We start from the raw sequence: 18,904 nt of genomic DNA on the forward strand, positions 1-18,904 counted from the left end.
CAGAGGGGTCACCGGGGCGGGATCACACCCACCCATCTTCCTCCTCCTCCTCCTCCTCCTCCTGCCCCGTCCCCAGCCCCGGGGGTGGCTCTGGGGACAGCAGAGCCCGTGGGGACCCTGGCACCCCCCCCGGGAACGGCGGGGAAGGACCGCGAGCTCCCCCCAAAAATCCCCTCCAGCACAGCAGGTACAAGAGGAGACTGGAGCCCTCTGTGCCTCAGTTTCCCCGAAGCTGGTGGAGGAAATGTCACCCTGGAGGTGACACTGCCAGCGCGGAGAGGGGACAGCCCGCGTGACGCGCAGGGAAGGGAAGGGAAGGGAAGGGGTTTCCAGGCGGGCCCAGAGCTGCAGGATTTCCCCTTTCTCCGCTCCCTCCCCGCTCCGGGCAGAGGCAGCGCCCATGGAGTTCTCGGAGCTGATCAAGACGGCGACAGTGGAGAACGTGCTGCTGTCGCGACAGGGGCTGCCCGCGGTGCGGGGCACCCTGTGCATCAGCAGCCACCACCTGCTGCTCTCCTCCTGTCCCCGAGGCGACCTGGAGCTCTGGCTGCTCATCCGCAACGTGGACGCCGTGGAGAAAAGGTGGGGCTGTCCCTTCCTGCCAGCCCTGTCACCTCACCCTGAGCTGGAGGGTCCCCCTCGTCCCCTCGTGGGGTCCCCACGGGCAGCGCTGCCCCGCCCAGCCTTGTCCTTCCTCTTCCTCGGCACGGCGGGCATTGACCTCCTCTCGTCCCCAGAGTGCACAATTTAGGCTGGTACCAACCCCCCCGGACTGGCGGCTCCCTGCGGGACACCAGGTGTGGCTTTTGTGGCTCTGCTGCCTCTGCCACCAACCCACCCACCCACCCACCCACCCACCCAGCGTGCCCCGTCCCGGTGCCTCAAATCCGGCAGAGCTGAGAGCCCCAAATCCCTCTGCTGGGGGGAGAGGGCAGCTCGGTGCTGTGTTTGTGTCCCCGTGTGTGTCCCCGTGTGTCCCCTCCAGGCAGCCCTGACCCCCCTCCCGCCCCCTCCCGCAGGTTCTGCGGCTCCTCCGGCACCATCACTCTGCGCTGCAAGGACCTGCGGGTGCTGCAGCTGGAGATCCCGGGCATGGAGCAGTGTCTGAACGTCGCCAGCTCCATCGAGGTGAGCCCGGCCCGGCAGCGCGGGCTCGGCCGGGGGAAAAGCGCGGCTGTGTTTGCTCTGGCTCCGGAGTCACTGGGTAAACACACAGCTCCGGCTGGGACACGGGGCTGGCACACGGGGACAGTGCCTGGTGACACGGGACTGGCACTCGGGGACAGTGCCCGGTGTCCCTGAAACAGGGCTGGCACACGGGACAGTGCCTGGTGTCCCCAACATGGGGCTGACACATGGGGACGGTGCCACCACTCTGCTCCTTGCCCGGTGTCCCTAACATGGGGTTGGCACACGGGGACAGTGCTTGGTGTCCCTGAAACAGGGCTGGCACACGGGGACAGTACCTGGTGTCCCCAAAATGGGGCTGACACACGGGGACAATGTTTCGTGTCCCGGAAACAGGGCTGGCACACGGGGACGGTGCCACCGCTCTGCTCCTTACCTGGTTTCCCCGAGACGGAGCTGGCACTCGGGGACAGTGCCTGGTGTCACTGACATGCGGGTGGCACACGGGGACAGTGCTTGGTGTCCCGGACACGGGGCTAGCACACGGGGACAGTGCCTGGTGTCCCCAAAATGGGGCTGGCACTCGGGGACAGTGCCACCGCTCTGCTCCGTGGCCGGTGACACAGGACTGGCACACGGGGACAGTGCCTGGTGTCCCTGCCATGGGGCTGGCACACGGGGACAGTGCCTGGTGTCCCTAAAACAGGGCTGGCACATGAGGACAATGCCCGGTGTCCCTGACATGGGAGTGGCACATGGGGACAGTGCCCGGTGTCCCTGAAACAGGTCTGGCACACGGGGACAGTGTTTGGTGTCCCCAACACGGGGCTGGCACACGGGGACAGTGCCACTCTCCGCTCCGTTCCCGGTGTCCCAGGCGCTCTCCTCGGTGGACTCGGTGATGATGCTCTACCCGTTCTTCTTCCGCCCGCCGAGCCTGCGGCTGCAGCAGGGCTGGCACCGCTTCCCCCCGGAGCGCTTCTTCCAGCAGCTCTCGTCCCAGGTGAGCCCGGCCCGGGGGGACCCGAGCCCGCCCCGTCACACCCCGGGCTCCCCGCTGATGTCGCCTGTCCCCCAGACGAGCCAGTGGCGGCTGAGCACCGTGAACCGGGATTTCAGCGCCTGCCCCTCGTACCCTCCCGCCGTGATCGTGCCCGCGGCCGTGGGCGATGACACCGTGGCCAAAGCTGCTCGGTTCCGGCACGGCGGGCGCTTCCCCGTGCTCAGCTACTTCCACCCCAGGAACGGCACCGTGAGTCCGGCCCGCCCCTCGGGACAGGGACAGGGGCTGTCACCCCGGGGACAGGGGCTGTCACCCCGGGGACAGGGGGCTGTCACCCCCCGTGCCCGTGTGCTGGAGGAGAAGAGGTTCCATCTTCATAGAATCGCAGAATTGATTGGAAGGGATTTTGGAGATCATCCAGTGCCACAGCAGGGTCACCTTCCACTGCCCCACTGCATGGCCTGGGGACACTTCCAGGGGTCCAGGGGCAGCCACAGCTGCTCTGGGAATTCCACAGTGTGAATCCACTCCCTGTGTCCTGTCCCTCCACACTTTGTCCCCAAGGAGCTCCTGCAGCCCCTTCAGACCCTGTGAAGCTCTGAGGTCACCTTGGAGCTGGGCCTGGGACACTTCCAGGGACCCAGGGGCAGCCACAGCTGCTCTGGGAATTCCATTCCAGTACCCCAAGCTGCTCCAGCCAGGTCTGGGACGCTTCTAGGGATCAGGGACAGCCACAGCTGCTCTGGGAATTCCACAGTGTGAATCCATTCGCTGTGTGTCCCTCCATGCCTTGCCCCCAAGGAGCTCTCCCGGAGTCCCTTCAGACCCTGTGAAGCTCTCTGAGGTCACCTTGGAGCTGGGCCTGGGACACTTCCAGGGACCTGGGGCAACCACAGCTGCTCTGGGAATTCCACAGTGTGAATCCACTCCCTGTGTCCTGTCCCTCCACGCCTTGTCCCCAGGAGCTCCTGGAGCCCCTTTAGACCCTGTGAAGCTCTGAGGTCACCTTGGAGCCTGGCCTGGGGACACTTCCAGGGGTCCAGGGGCAACCAGAGCTGCTCTGGGAATTCCATCCCAGTATCTCAGTGTGAATCTATTCCCTGTGTGTCCCTCCACACCTTGTCCCCAGGGAGCTCCTGGAGCCCCTTCAGACCCTGTAAAGCTCTCTGAGGTCACCTTGGAGCCAGGTCTAGGACATTTCCAGGGATCCAGGGGCAGCCACAGCTGCTCTGGGAATTCCATTTCAATACCCCAAGCTGCTCCAGCCAGGCCTGGGGACACTTCCAGGGATCCAGAGGCAACCACAGCTGCTCTGGGAATTCCACAGTGTGATTCCATTCCCCGTGTTCTGTCATTCCATGCCTTGTCCCCAAGGAGCTCCTGGAGCCCCTTTGGACCCTGTGAAGCTCTCTGGAGCCTTCTCTTCTCCAGGCTGGCCATTCCCAGCTGCTCCCCCCTCTCCCCAGGCCCTGCTCCGCAGCAGCCAGCCCCTGACAGGCCCCAACCGCCGGCGGTGCCGCGAGGACGAGCAGCTCCTGGGGACGATCCTGGACGAGGGCGAGCGCGGCTTCATCATCGACACGCGCTCGGCACAGGCGGCCAAGCAGGCTCGGATGAGCGGAGGTGGCACCGAGCCCAAATCCTGCTACCCCCAGTGGAGGAGGCTGCACAGAGCCCTGGACAGGTGAGGAGGGCTGGGTGGTGTTGAGAGCAAAGGGTTAAAAATGTTTGTGAAATCATGGGAGTTACACAGAACAGATTCAGGGGTGGGAAAGGGAACCAGGCCTGGGAAGGAATGTTGGGTTTTGTCTTTATTGGATCATGTGAAACTGCACCTGTGTGATCATCATGTGATAAATAATATGATTGTTAAATGTGATAATTGTTTGGTAAATTGAATATATTATTGTTTGATCATAATAAGAATCATGAGAAGCGATGCAATGGTAACAAGAATCAATACCTGAAAGTGTTGGGGCTGAATCCAAACCTGACCATTGACAGATTGTACCTAAAATCCTAAAATATCTAAACTCAAAAGAGGGGTTGAATCCAGACATGATCATTGAATGATTGTACCTAAATCCTAAAGTATCTAAACCCAAAGGAGGGGCTGAATTCCAACCTGACCATTGACTGATTGTACCTAAAATCTTAAAGTGTTGGGGCTAAATCCAAACATCATCATTGACTGATTGTACCTAAAATCCTGAAGTGTTGGGGCTGAACCCAAGAATCAAGAGAAAGGATATTTGGGGACCTGATGGAAATCACAAGAATCCCTGCTTGGATAAGATCAGTGTGTACAATAGAACAATATGGATTTAATAATTATTATACAATGAAAAGGGTATAAAACCTGTCCATGTGGAGTCAGATTTGGGGTTGTACCCCGACTTCTATAAAACCACCAGCACACAATCACCCTGTGACAATGCGTTCCTACCCCAACACTGTCCCCTGCGTGCCACCACCCTGGTGACAATGCCAGCACCCGTCGTGGTTCGCGCAGGGGCCGCCCGCTGCAGGAGAGCTTTGCCCGGCTGGTGGAGGCGTGCTCGGACCCCGCGCCCAGCATGGAGCGCTGGCTGGCCCGGCTGGACGGCAGCCGCTGGCTCAGCCACGTCAAAGCCGCGCTGAGCACGGCGTGCCTGGCTGCTCAGTGCCTGGACAGGTAAGGGGAGCTGCTCCTTCACCTTCCCCATGGGGTGTGACCCCAAAATCTGGGTGTCACCTCTGTGCTAGGGAGGGTTGCAAGGTGCTGGTGCACGGGGCGGAGGGGACGGACACCACGCTGCTGGTGACAGCGCTGGCCCAGCTCATCCTGGACCCGTCGTGCCGCACCCTGGAGGGATTCCAGGCGCTGCTGCAGCGGGAATGGATCGAGGTGAGAGCGGCAGGGATGGGCAGGGAGGGGATGCCAGGCTGGCTGGGTGCTGTCACCCCGTGTCCCCGCAGGCTGGGCATCCCTTCCAGCTGCGCTGTGCCCGCTCCGCCTCCTCGCACGCCCGAGGGAAGCAGGAGGCGCCGATTTTCCTCCTTTTCCTCGACTGCGTGTGGCAGCTGAGCCGCCAGTTCCCGCTGTCGCTGGAGTTCGGGGAGCAGCTGCTGCTCACCCTGTTCGACAACGCCTACGCCTCGTGCTACGGCACCTTCCTGTGCAACTGCGAGAAGGAGAGGTGGGTGTGGGGGACAGGTATGGCCAGCACCCTGCTGTCCCCACACCAGCACCCTGCTGTCCCCAAACCAGCACCCTGCTGTCCCCACACCAGCACCCTGCTGTCCCCAAACCCTGCTGACCCCACACCAGCACCCTGCTGTCCCCACACCAGCACCCTGCTGTCCCCAAACCAGCACCCTGCTGACCCCACACCAGCACCCTGCTGACCCCACACCAGCACCCTGCTGACTCCTTCTGTGCTGACCCCAAACCCTGTTGTCCCTTCTGTACTGACCCCAAACCCGGCTGTCCCCTCCTGTGCTCCCCAAACCCTGCTGTCCCTTCTATGCTGACCCCAAACCCTGCTGACCCCTCCTGTGCTGACCCCAAATCCAGCTGACCTCTCCTGTGCTCCCCAAACCCAGTTGGGCACTGCAATTTGTCCCTGCTGACCCCAAAACCTGCTGTCCCCTCCTGTGCTGACCCCAAACCCTGCTGACCCTCCTGTGCTGACCCCAGACCCAGCTGGGCTCTGCAGTTTGTCCCTGCTGTCCCCAAACCCAGCTGGGCTCTGCAGTCTGTCCCTGCTGTCCCCAAACCCTGCTGGGGGCTGCAATTTGTCCCTGCTGTCCCCTCCTGTGCTGTCCCCAAACCCTGCTGTCCCTTCCTGTGCTCCCCAGACCCTGCTGACCCCTTCTGTGCTGACCCCAATCCTTGCTGGGGACTGAAATTTGTCCCTGCTGACCCCAAACCCTGCTGTCCCCTCCTGTGCTGACCCCTCCTGTACTGACCCCAAACCCTGCTAGGCTCTGCAGTCTGTCCCTGCTGTCCCCAGACCCTGCTGGACACTGCAATTTGTCCCTGTTGTCCCCTCCTGTGCTGACCCCTCCTGTGCTCCCCAAACCCTGCTGGACACTGCATTCTGTCCCTGCTGTCCCCAAACCCTGCTGGACACTGCAGTTTGTCCCTGCTGTCCCCAAACCCTGCTGTCCCCTGCAATCTGTCCCTGCTGTCCCCAAACCCAGCTGGGCTCTGCAGTCTGTCCCTGCTGTCCCCAAACCCTGCTGGGGGCTGAAATTTGTCCCTGCTGACCCCTCCTGCACTGACCCCAAACCCCGCTGTCCCCTGCAGTCTGTCCCTGCTGTCCCCAGACCCTGCTGTCCCCTGCAGTCTGTCCCTGCTGTCCCCAGACCCTGCTGTCCCCTGCAGTCTGTCCCTGCTGTCCCCAAACCCAGGAGCCTGTGTAAGGTCAAGGAGAGCACCCACTCGCTGTGGGCCTGGCTGAACCAGCCTGAGGAGAGGCACAAATACCTGAACCCTCTGTACTCACACAACCCCTTGGTGATCTGGCCCTCCGTGGAGCCCCAGAGCATCCAGCTGTGGCAGGGTGAGCAGGAGCCTCCCAAAATCCACCCTCAGCTCCCAGGGGGAGCTCAACCTCTGCCTCTCTGATTCTCTGACACCCACCCCCTTCTCTCCCAGGTTTATTCCTTCGTTGGATCCGTCCTTCCCAGCACCTGGATGAGGCTTGGGAGGAGATCCAGAGGTTGGTGGAGGGAAATAACTCCTCCAACAAGGAGGGCACAGGGGAAAAGCTGGGCCAGTCCCTCCCTGAGCCCACTGCTGGGACAGAGAGCAGGTGAATTGGGGACAGCTGGGATTTGGGACAAGGTGACACTGGATGCTGCCATGGGAAGGGCTGTGCTGGACACAGAGCCCATGGACAGATCTGGAGAGGGGACAAATCTCCCTCCCCAGCCTGAGCTGTTTCAGTAAATCTCTCTCCCAGCCCTTGCCTGTGTCCTGCTCTTCCCTCTGGGATCCCAGCAGTGCCTGAGGATGGTTCTGGAGCTCAAGGGCAGGAGATGACACAAATAACCCAGCAGATCACACAAAAAAACCAGCAGATCACACAAAAAAACCCACCAGATCACACAAAAAAACCCCACCAGATCACACAAAAAAACCCACCAGACCACACAAAAAAACCCCAACAGGTCACACAAAAAAACCCCAGCAGATCACACAAAAAAACCCCAGCAGATCACACAAAAAAACCCACCAGATCACACAAAAAACCCCCAACAGATCACACAAAAAAACCAGCAGATCACACAAAAAAACCCCAACAGGACACACCAAACCAACAACCCCCCACAAAACCCCTCAGGCTGCAGCCTCAGTGTCGTGCCAGCAGCTCCCAGCCAGGAACCAACCTGGGAATTCTGCCCTTGAGCCCAGTTTTGAGGAAGGAAAGAGGAAAAAAAAACCAACAAAACCCATCCCTCTGGAGAGACAGGAGGGTGAGATCTGCAGGAAATAACTGTTCCATGAGGAAAGCTGGCTCGGGGTCAGCCCAGCAGATAAACAAAGGGGCCGGGCGCGTGCGTGGCAGCTGGAAAACAATTCCTGGCTGCTGCACTTCCACCCTTTTCACACTTCAGGGCTGGGCCTGAGGCTGGGGAGCCTCCCTGGGATGGAGTTCATGGATGGGCAGAGGTCCCAGGAGGAGCAGCACTGCTCCATGGGTGTGGAACAAGAGCTGGGAAAACAAAGTCCTTGGGTTAATTTTGGTTCAGATGGAGAAAAAAAAAAAACCCAGCTAAAAAATCCCCACAGAGGTGGTTTTCCTTGTGTTTAGAAAAGATTTCTATTTATTTCCTCTTTTTTTCCCCTCCCCTGGTTTATAAATATGCCCAGCAGGCAGGCAGCCAACCCAGTTCCCTTCACTTTTATTCCAGTAAAATCCACTCCTGCCCTTTGCTTGGAGTTCCCACTTCCCCAACTTCCCAAAAATCGCTGCCAAGAACAACTTCAGGCCTTCCCAAGAGTCCTGTGGTGGAGGCAAAGGGTTGGAGAAGGGAAAAGAAGAGGAGAGGAGAGGGAAATTCTCCTTCAGGCTTCAAACTCGAACTCGAAGTACTGGGGGTCGAAGTAGTGGATGCGGACGTAGCCATCCTCACCCCCACTGCTGTAGCTGCAGGGAGGAAAGGGAGACTCAGAAATGCTGCTGGGAGCAAAGAAAGGGAAGTCTGACCTCACCACCCCCTCCTGAAACTCAGACAGGAATCACAAAAATCAGAGATGTGGTCAAAGTGTGGGGCAGGGTGTGAGGGACGCCCTGGGATGGATCAGAATGGGGGAATTCAGGTGTTGGTTTCATTCCCATCACAGAAATGTTGTGAGATTGAATTAAAAAGTGGGATTGATTGGGTGGGTTGGGGACACTGTAAATGCCCAGGGAGCTCTCACCTCTTGCCATCAGGGTGGAAGGCGACGCTGTTGATGGGCCCAAAGTGGCCCTTGACTCTGCCAAACTCCTCCTCAAAGGCCAAGTGGAAGAACCTGGCAGGAAGAAAATTTAAATTGTAACAGAACCACAGAATCATCAAAAAATAAACCCAACAAAACCCTCAAGGGTTTCTCCAGCACTGCCAGCTCCTCCAAAGAAAGTGAAATGCAATCCCTGGGGTGTTCAGACCAACCTGGCCTCGAATTTGCCAATCCTGGTGGAGGTTGTGGTGACATCCATGGCCTCCTGCCCTCCACCCAGCACCACCTGCAGGGGAGAGAAAGCAGAGAAATGCCAACCCTTCAGTGCTTCCCTCTGGGATTTGGGGAATCCTGGGGTCACTGAGGCTGGGAAAAACCTCCAAGCTCCAGCCCAACATTGATCCCCACCTTGGAACCAGTTTAGAGCAGTGAGTGCCAGGTCCAGAGGTTCCCTGGACACCTCCAGGGGTGGTGAGTGCTCCCAGCACTTCCCACAAATCCCACAAATCCCACAAATCCATCAGCAGCCCTGCAACCCTCAGAGGAATTCCCACCTCCCTGACAACACAAAACTTTGTTCTCAGTGTTGCCAGACCCAGTAAAACTCCCCAGGCTCCTGATTTTAGGAAACTCCCAGACTCCTGGTTTTAGGCTGGACTGGGAAAACTCCCAGTGCAGGAATCCCAGGGTGAGTTTGGATCAGATTGAGCTGAGGGAACTCATCCTCACGTGGTCAAAAATGGGGGAAAGGGCAGCAGAGTTCACCGGCCGCTCCGTCCGGAACGTCTTCAGGTGCTCCAGGGATGTGCAGTCAAAGAGCTGCAAGAGAAAAAGGAGAAATCCATGAATTAACTCTCAGCTCCAGCTGCTGGGCCTTATCTGGATGGATGTTCCCTCTGCAAGTTCAAATCCCAAAAATATTCCCCCAGAAAAGAGAAATTTTTGCCTTCCAGATGTGGCAAACTGGCAAAAAAAATTGTTTAATTTTGTTTAATTGTTTAATTTTCAATGCCTGCTCATTTAGCACCTCCCCTTTTCTCACTGAACATTCCCAAGGAACAAAACCCCCCTGTGAGCAGAAATCCTGGCAGGAAATGCCCAGAGAAAAGCTCACCTTGGCTGTGTTGTCCTTGGAAGCAGTGATGAACATGGTCATGTCCCGGGAGGTCTGGATGTCGTTGATTTGCTTGGTGTGCTCCTTGATATTGGAGAGCTGCTCCCCTGACTGCAGGGGAAGAGGAATTTTCAGGGAGCTGGGAAGTGATTCCCACATTAAAAATAACATGGAAGAGAATCCTGGAATGTTTGGGGTTGGAAAATAATTTAGAAATGGATTTATTTCCACATCTCTGTGCTGCTCCCAGCTTTGCCCAGGGGAGTCTCATATTTTAACAGGAGAGGGGAAGAGTTTTCAGGGAGCTGGGAATTGATTCCATCATTAAAAATAACATGGAATAGAATCCTGGAATGCTTTGGGTTGGAAAATAATTTAGGAATGGATTTATTTCTACATCTCTGTGCTCTGTCACTTCCAGATTTGTTCATATTTTAACAGGAGAGGAGAAGAGGAATTATCAGGGAGATGGGAAGTGATTCCCTTATTAAAAAAAAACCTGGAATACAATCCTGAAATGCTTTGGGGTTGGAAAAGAATTTAGGAATGGATTTATTTCCACATCTCTGTGCTGTTCTCAGCCTTGCCCAGGGGAGCCTCATATTTTAACAGGAGAGGGGAAGAGAAATTTTCAGGGAGTTGGGAAATGATTCCCACATTGAAAACAACATGGAATAGAATCCTGGAATGCTTTGTGTGGGAATAGAATTTAGGAATGGATTCAGTTACATGTCCCTGGGGTAAAGGAATTTTCAGGGAGCTGGGAAATGATTCCATCATTAAAAATAACATGGAATAGAATCCTGGAATGTTTTGGGGTTGGAAAATAATTTATAAATGGATTTATTTCCACATCTCTGTGCTCTGTCACTTCCAGCCTTGCTCATGTTTTAACAGGAGAGGGGAAGAGGAATTTTCAAGGAGCTGGGAAATTATTCCCTGATCAAAAATAACATGGAATAGAATCAACAGAATCCTGGAATATTTTGGGTTGAAAGGGAATTTATAAATGGATTTATTTCCACGTCTCTGTGCTCTGTCACTTCCAGCTTTGCTCATATTTTAACAGGAGAGGGGAAGAGGAATTATCAGGGAGCTGGGAAGTGATTCCCTTATTAAAAAAAAACCTGGAATACAATCCTGAAATGCTTTGGGGTTGGAAAAGAATTTAGGAATGGATTTATTTCCACATCTCTGTGCTGTTCCCAGCCTTGCCCAGGGGAGCCTCATATTTTAACAGGGGAGGGGAAGAGTTTTCAGGGAGCTGGGAATTGATTCCATCATTAAAAATAACATGGAATAGAATCCTGGAATGCTTTGGGTTGGAAAATAATTTAGAAATGGATTCAGTTCCACATCTCTGTGCTGTGTAACTTCCAGCCTTGCTCATGTTTTAACAGGAGAGGGGAAGAGAAATTTTCAGGGAGTTGGGAAGTGATTCCCACATTAAAAACAACATGGAAGAGAATCCTGGAATGCTTTGGGTTGGAAAAGAATTTAGGAATGGATTTATTTCCACATCTCTGTGCTGTTCCCAGCCTTGCCCAGGGGAGCCTCATATTTTAACAGGGGAGGGGAAGAGTTTTCAGGGAGCTGGGAATTGATTCCATCATTAAAAATAACATGGAATAGAATCCTGGAATGCTTTGTGTGGGAATAGAATTTAGGAATGGATTCAGTTACATGTCCCTGGGGAAGAGGGGTTTTCAGGGAGCTGGGAAGTGATTCCCACATTAAAAACAACATGGAAGAGAATTCTGGAATGTTTTGGGGTTGGAAAAGAATTTAGGAATGGATTCAGTTCCACATCTCTGTGCTCTGTCACTTCCAGCCTTGCTCATGTTTTAACAGGAGAGGGGAAGAGGAGTTTTCAGGGAGCTGGGAAATTATTCCCTGATCAAAAATAACATGGAATAGAATCAACAGAATCCTGGAATATTTTGGGTTGGAAGGGAATTTATAAATGGATTTATTTCCACATCTCTGTGTTCTGTCACTTCCAGCCTTGCTCATATTTTAACAGGAGAGGGGAAGAGGAATTTTCAGGGAGCTGGGAAGTGATTCCCACATTAAAAACAACATGGAATAGAATCCTGGAAAGCTTTGGGTTGGAAGAGAATTTAGGAATGGATTTATTTCCACATCTCTGTGCTGTCCCCAGCCTTGCTCATATTTTAACAGGGGAGAGGAAGAGTTTTCAGGAAGCTGGGAAGTGATTCCATCACTAAAAACAACATGGAATAGAATCCTGGAATGCTTTGTGTGGGAACAGAATTTAGGAATGGATTCAGTTCCATGTCCCTGGGAAAGAGGAATTTTCAGGGAGCTGGGAAGTGATTCCATCATTAAAAACAACATGGAATATAACCCTGGAATGCTTTGGATTGGAATATAATTTAGGAATGGATTTATTTCCACATCTCAGTGCTGTGCCCATTCCAGCCTCGCTCAGGGGACCCTCCTGAATATTCAAACAAATATTTAAACTCTCCTTGCTGGAGCTGCTGTTTGCAGCCCCAAACCCCCAATTCCAGCCCTGACCCCCATGGCAATGCTGCTCCAGCCTCCCCCAGGCCCTGACCTTGGCACTGAACTGGTTGAGCTCCCCATTCTCGTGGCCAGCGATGATGAACTCCCCGAGCGGGCCCCACACGGCGCTGGTGATCTTGGAATCGCTGCAGGGAATCTTCATGTAGGGCTCGTTGTTCTCTGTGGGAAGGAGGAGTCAGGCAGCCCAGAGGGAGCATTCCCAACCCCCTGAGAGCCCAGGGGAAGCTCACCAATCTGGCTGGGGTCCCTCAGGTCGAAGAAGCTGACGAAGCACTGGTATCCCATCTGCTTGTCCGTGGAGAACATGATGATGTTCCCTCCAAAGTCGAAGCCGCACGTCCTCACGGCTGAGCTGGTCTTCACCAGGGCCAGCTGCTTCCCTGGGAGCAGCACAGACATCAGGGATGGGTGGGAAAGGGTGGGAAAGGAGGGCAGGGACAGCAGGAGGGGCTGGGAGTCACTGCTGAGCCACGCAGGAATCACTGCGGGGTCTCCCAGATTTTAGAGTGGGATGGGTCGGGTTGGAAGAGGGGAATGGGATGGAAGAATGGAATGAGTTGGGTTTGGGATGGAAGAGTGGAATGGGTTGGGTTGGAAGAGTGGGGTGAGTTGGGTTTGGTTGGAAGAGGGGAATGGGTTGGCAGAATGGAATGCCTTGGGTTGGAGGAATGGAATGGAATGGGTTTCCAGCTTTTCTCATGGAATGAGTCGGGTTGGAAGAGAGGAATGAGTTGGGATTGGGTTGGAAAAGTGGAATGAGTTGGGATTGGGTTGGAAGAGTTGAATGGTTTTCCAGCTTTTCTTATGGAATGGGCTGGGTTGGAAGAGGGGAATGAGTTGGGTTGGAAGAGTTGAATGGTTTTCCAGCTTTTCTCATGGAATGACTTGGGTTGAAAGAGTGGAATGAGTTGGGTTTGGGTTGGAAGAGTGGGATGAGTTGGGGTTTGGGTTGGAAGAGTTGAATGGTTTTCCAGCTTTTCTCATGGAATGGGTTGGGTTGGAAGAGTGGGATGGGTTTGGTTTGGGTTGGAAGAATGGAATGAGTTGGGTTTGGGTTGGAAGAATGGAATGGGTTGGGTTGGAAGAATCGAATGGGCTGGGTTTGGGTTGGAAGAGCTGAATGGGTTTGGTTTGGGATGGAAGAGTAGAATGGGCTGGGTTGGCAGAGTGGGATGAGTTGGGTTTGGGCTGGAAGACTGGAATGGGTTTCCAGCTTTTCTCATGGAATGGGTTGGGTTGGAAGAGTGGAATGACTTGGGTTGGAAGAGTGGGAGGGGTTGGGTTGGAAGAGTGGGATGGGTTTCCAGCATTTAGCAAAGAATGGGTTGGGTTTTAAGAGTGGAATGGGCTGGGTTTGGGTTGGAAGAGCTGAATGGTTTCCCAGCTTTTCTCATGGAATGACTTGGGTTGGAAGAGTGGAATGAGTTGGGTTGGAAGAGTGGAATGAGTTGGGTTTGGGTTGGAAGAGTGGAATGGGTTTCCAGCTTTTCTCATGGAATGGGTTGGAAGACTGGAATGGTTTTCCAGCTTTTAGCAAGGAATGGGTTGGGTTGGAAAAGTGGAATGGGCTGGCAGAATGGAATGGGTTGGGTTGGAGGAATGAACTGGAATGGGCTTCCAACTTTTTTCATGGAATGGGTTGGGTTGGAAGAGTGGAATAAGTTGGGTTTGGGTTGGAAGAAGGAATGAGTTGGGTTGGAAGAACAAAATGGGTTGGATTCCAAGAACAGAATGGTTTTCCAGCTTTTCTCATGGAACAGGCTGGGCTGGAAGACTGGAATGGTTTGGGATCAAAGAACTGAATGGTTTGGGTTTGAGTTGGAAGAATGGAATGGGTTGGGTTGGAGGAATGGAATGGTTTTCCAGCTTTTCTCATGGAATGGGCTGGGCTCAAAGAGTGGAACATTTTGGGTTGGAAGAATGGCATGGGTTGGGTTGGAAGAATGAAATAGTTTTCCAGCTTTTCTCATGGAATGGGTTGGGTTGGAAGAACTGAATGGTTAGGGTTTGGGTTTGAAGACTGGAATGGTTTGGATTGGAAGAATTAAATGGGCTGGGTTTGAAGAGTGGAATGGTTTGGATTGAAGACTGGAATGGTTCCCCAGCTTTTCCCATGGAATGGGTTGGGTTAAAGACACTCAAAGCCCTCCCAGCCCAGGACAGGGACACCTCCCACCATCCCAGGTGGCTCCAACCTGGCCTGGGACACCTCCAGGGATGAGGTAGCCACAGATTCTGTGGGAATTCCATCCCAGGGAAGAATCCCCTCCAATACCCACCCATCCCCTGTGTCCTGTCCCTCTGCAGCTCTCCTGGAGTCCCCCAGGCTCAGGATGTCCCCAGGGGGAATTTGGGCACGGCCTCACCTGTCTCACAGTCCCAGAGCCGACAGCTGTTGTCTGCAGAGCCGGTCAGGACGTGCCTGGTGTCCCCTGGGCCACCAGTTAGGGAATATCAGCCCCAAATTCACTGCCTGGGCACCCAGGGAGCTTCTGCACCGGGATAAAAAGGGAATTTTGGGGCAAAATCCACCCCAGGAAAGGCAACAAATGTTTCCACTGCAACATCCCATGATTTTTCCATGAAATTTGAAAGCAAAGGGTCGGTTTCTTGCATTTAAACAATTTTTCCACACTTTTGTCTCTGCTGCCCATGGAAAATCTTCCCAACCATTGAGGGAAGCAGCACAAAGCACAAAAAAAAATCCAAATATCCATTGGGATGTTATCCCAAATAGTAGCAAGGCAGGAAAACCACCCAGAAGATGGGGAAAGATAAAGCAGCAGGAGAGTGAAATGTTCCTGTTCGAGAGGAAAATGAGGAGAAGCCGGGAGGAAGCACCGGGAATGAATCAGCCACTAAAATATGGGATTAAACCGGTTTGGGGATCAAAGGATACAGTCGGCATCCACACACCACACAGCTCCCGTGTGCCCATTGTAGGTGCCCAACCTCTCCCCATTCACCGAATACCAAACATTCACAATCTGCGAGAAAAACAAAAAAATATATATATACAAAAAATTAATTAGTGATCAGTTAATCACGGCGCGTTCATTACCCGGGGTGGGGAGCACTCACAGGATCTTTGGCCACGGTGAAGAGCAGGTCTCCCTCGCGGTTGTATTTGATCTGCGTGATGGAGCGCTCATGGCCCTGCAGCAGGATGGGCTTCTGCAATTCATTAATTAAATAATTAATAAATTAAATAACAAACGAGCGGAGGGAGGGAAGCGTGGGTGAGGCCGGGGAGCGAGCGCAGCCCCCGATCCGGGACTCCTCGGAGCCACCGGAGCGGGGGACGGAGCCGCCAAATCATCGCTGGCGACCACAAACCGTGACCCCCGCGCCCGCGGGGATCCCGCTCTCACCATGGCGGCCACGCTGAGCCGTGAGGGGGGCGCCACTTCCGGCTCGGAAACGGAAATACGTCATAATAACAAGACGGAAACTTCCGGGTAAACCCGGAAGTGCCGCCGCGTCGCCATGGCGACCGCGGGTGAGGGGAGAGTGATGGCGGCGGGGAGGATTTGTTTGGGAAAAGGGGGAAAAACGCGGCTGGGTGGGCGCTGAGGGGCTGTGTGGGCTCGGGGGAGGTTGTGCAGAGGGGCTCGGGCTGTGCGGGCGGGGAGGCGGAGCGGGAAGGAGCTGCGGGATCATCCCGAGCTCCCTCCGGCCTGGCCTCGGACGCTCCCCGCTGTCCCCGCAGGCCAGGCCGCGGCTCTGGCCGTGGTGGCGGCGCTCTGGGGCGGCAGCGGCCCCTTCCTGAGGGCGGGAGCGGCGGGCATGGAGCAGCTGCGGGGCCGCGGCCGCCTCGGGCAGCTCCTGGCCGAGCTGCGCTTCCTCAGCCTCAACCCCAAGGTGAGAGCTCAACAACAAATTATGAATTATAAATGTGTTGGATTTGCGTGATGTTGTTAATCACAAAGATTTTGGCATGGCACAATTTATAATGGCCTTTTAACTGGTTTTTTATATGGTATATATATCAGTTTATGCATCATATAGATTATATATAAACAGTATATATCATATATATTAACATTTTTTATATATATAAACAGTACTGTGATAAATGTATCATAGGCCTTAACATAGTATTAAAATAGAGACTTTTATAAATAACAAATTAGTTATTGCTAATTATTATTAGTTATTATTTTGCATGGATTTTGGCATGGTGCAATTTATAATTTAACTGGTTTTTATATAATATAATCCATCAGTTTATGTCTGCACCGTGTAGATTATATCTAAATAGTAGTGTGATAAATATATTATAGGCCTTAACATAATGTTAAAATAGAGATTGTTATAAATAACAAATTATTGGCTTGTTGTTATTAACCACATGATGGATAATAAACCAATATATAACAGGGAAATCAATGAGTACAAAGTTATTTATAACGATTTTCACCCAGATTTGTGTTTTCCTGCAGTACCTGGTGCCTTTCCTGCTCAACCAGGCTGGATCTCTCCTCTTCTACCTCACCTTGGCCTCCACAGGTCAGCTCCTGCTGCTGGTTTTGGGTGGATTTCTGGGATTTTGGGCAGGGTCAGCTCTGTGGGTCAGTGGTTGGACCAAACACCAAGCAGCTGCTTTGGAATCATCAGGAATAAATCAAGTTTCTGCACTTGAAATTTGCATTTCAGACCTGTCCCTGGCAGTCCCACTCTGCAACTCCCTGGCTTTGGTTGTGACCTTGGTGACTGGGAAAATCCTGGGAGAGGACATTGGTGGGAAAAGTGAGTCCCACTTCCAGCATTTCCTCAAGAAATCAGCTTAGATTTGATTTATAGGGTTTGATTTATAGGATTTGATTTATGTGATTTAATTAATAGGATTTTATTTTATTTTATTTATAAAGTGTGGGCTCTGCTCTGAACACCCCAAACACCCCACAAGGCTTTGGGGTCAGAGCTGGACTTGAAAGGGAATTGATACAGATTTTTGGGCTGGGCTGGTCAATTTAAATCCTGATTTAAGCTAAAAGAATTTATAGGTTTTTATGACTATGAGCAAAGAATAAATCCACCTCAAACAAAAAATGTTTTTACCAAGCAAAAAAAATTTCACAAAAATGCTGTGTTGCAAGTAGGAAAAAAAAATCTCAAAATTTTCCACTGCTAGAAAATTGAAAAACAGCTTAAAGTGTAACACTGGTGGTCAGGAAAAAAAGCAGGAAATTGGAAAGTTTGAAAGTGCAGGAGCTGGGAAAGCTCCTGTGTGGTTGTTGGGGGCACATTCCCAGTTTGTCCCTGTTCCTTCCCCCAGGAGCTGTGGCAGGAATGCTGCTCACCGTGCTGGGAGTGTCCCTGTGCATGGCTGGGGCCTGAAGGAGCAGCAGGACCCGGCCTGAGGCACCTCCCCTGGAGGCTGAGGGGGCTCCAGGATGAGATTTGGGATGGCAGGATCCATGGATTGCATTGCCTGAGCTCCAGGATGAGATTTGGGATTCCAGAATCCATGGATTGCATTCCCTGAGCTCCAGGTTCAGGTTTGGGATTCCAGAATCAATGGATTGCATTCCCTGAGCTCCAGGGGAGCTCCAAGCTCAGGTTTGGGATTCCAGAATCCATGGATTGCATTCCCTGAGCTCCAGGCTGAGTTTTAGGATTCCAGAATCCATGGATTGCATTCCCTGAGCTCCAGGATGAGATTTGGGATTCCAGAATCCATGGATTGCATTCCCTGAGCACCAGGGGTGCTCTGGGCCTGAAGGGATTTTTGGGGCTGTTTCAGCACCACAAGGGTTAAATTATCTCAGTTCTGCAGGGAGAAGAAATGGTTAATAAATTATCCAGTGTGACCTCCTGGCACTGATGGAGTTTTCATTACCCCAAACCCTTCTGACCACCCTAAAACCCTTCAGGGAGGCCCTGAGACCAAACCCTTCCACCCACCCCAAACCCTCCTGGGCATCCTCCTGATCATCCCAAAACCCTCCTGAGCACCTCAAACCCTCCCTGCTGAGCCCAGCCCCTTCCCAGCCCAGTTCCCATGGATGCAAACCCAGCAGCAGGGAGTTGTGGCCACATCCAACACCCTCAGAGCACCAGGAAGCACAGGGCTCTTTGATCCTCCAGGATTTGATCCTCCAGGATTTGATCCAGGTACAGGGCAGCAGCCAGCAGGTTCCCATCAGGATTTATGGATCAGCATTGTGACCCCTCCTCTGGCATTATTTGGGAAATCCCAAAGGGCCTGTCCTGTCCTGGACACCTCAGCTGGCTCTGCACAGGAGGAATCAGGAAGCCAGGAAGGAACTGGTTCAACATCAGGAAAAGTTTTTTTTTTAATTATTATGATTTCCAAACAATAAAAATAATTCCAGAACAGAAAGATCCACATCTGCAGTGTCCACACAAGGGCAGGGAACCACAGCACCACGTGGGGGAAATCCCTTTCTGAGGGACCTGGAACATCCCTGAGCTGAAGGAATTGAGAAAGCACCAGGTCCTTTCCTGGCTCTGCCCCAGGAGAAAATTCCCAGAGCCAGAGGGAAGGCAGGGATGAGATGAGCCAGGATCAGGCAGGAATGAGCTTCATGCCCAGGATCAGGCAGGGATCTCATGCCAAGGATCAGGCAGGAATCTCATGCCAAGGATCAGGCAGGAATCTCATCCCAAGATCAGGCAGGAATCTCATGCCCAGGGAGCAGGAATCTCATGC

The 18,904-nt window shown here is 53.3% G+C and overlaps 3 protein-coding genes across 4 annotated transcripts; 2 read left to right on the plus strand and 1 right to left on the minus strand.

Moving 5' to 3' along the window:
- Positions 1–268: 268 nt before the first annotated feature.
- Positions 269–7,230, plus strand: LOC117007468 (myotubularin-related protein 9-like). Of its 2 annotated transcripts, XM_033080678.2 has the most exons (11): positions 269–582; positions 738–797; positions 1,020–1,128; positions 2,006–2,131; positions 2,207–2,380; positions 3,598–3,815; positions 4,644–4,805; positions 4,877–5,018; positions 5,090–5,310; positions 6,527–6,678; positions 6,774–7,230. In XM_033080678.2, exons 1-11 carry the CDS (start codon positions 401–403, stop codon positions 6,932–6,934), a joined length of 1,707 nt encoding a protein of 568 aa, XP_032936569.1. In that variant the 5' UTR covers positions 269–400; the 3' UTR covers positions 6,935–7,230. The 2 variants fall into 2 exon arrangements, with proteins under 2 accessions (XP_032936569.1, XP_032936568.1); XM_033080677.1 differs by lacking the exon at positions 738–797 and having other exon boundaries at positions 319–582.
- Positions 7,231–7,922: 692 nt separating this feature from the next.
- On the minus strand, positions 7,923–15,646 carry EIF3I (eukaryotic translation initiation factor 3 subunit I). The gene is made up of 11 exons (XM_033080602.2): positions 15,600–15,646; positions 15,310–15,402; positions 15,128–15,215; positions 14,595–14,660; positions 12,459–12,608; positions 12,260–12,387; positions 9,679–9,789; positions 9,294–9,383; positions 8,777–8,850; positions 8,544–8,636; positions 7,923–8,268 (listed from the first exon to the last, which is right to left on the minus strand). Exons 1-11 carry the CDS (start codon positions 15,600–15,602, stop codon positions 8,187–8,189), a joined length of 978 nt encoding a protein of 325 aa, XP_032936493.1. The 5' UTR covers positions 15,603–15,646; the 3' UTR covers positions 7,923–8,186.
- On the plus strand, positions 15,601–18,041 carry TMEM234 (transmembrane protein 234). Its single transcript, XM_042780007.1, has 5 exons — positions 15,601–15,686; positions 15,801–16,089; positions 16,671–16,737; positions 16,885–16,977; positions 17,507–18,041. Exons 1-5 carry the CDS (start codon positions 15,601–15,603, stop codon positions 17,566–17,568), a joined length of 597 nt encoding a protein of 198 aa, XP_042635941.1. The 3' UTR covers positions 17,569–18,041.
- The last annotated feature ends 863 nt before the right edge of the window (positions 18,042–18,904 follow it).

The sequence above is a fragment of the Catharus ustulatus genome, chromosome 26 (assembly GCF_009819885.2).
Source record: "Catharus ustulatus isolate bCatUst1 chromosome 26, bCatUst1.pri.v2, whole genome shotgun sequence".
Classification (NCBI taxonomy): domain Eukaryota; kingdom Metazoa; phylum Chordata; class Aves; order Passeriformes; family Turdidae; genus Catharus; species Catharus ustulatus.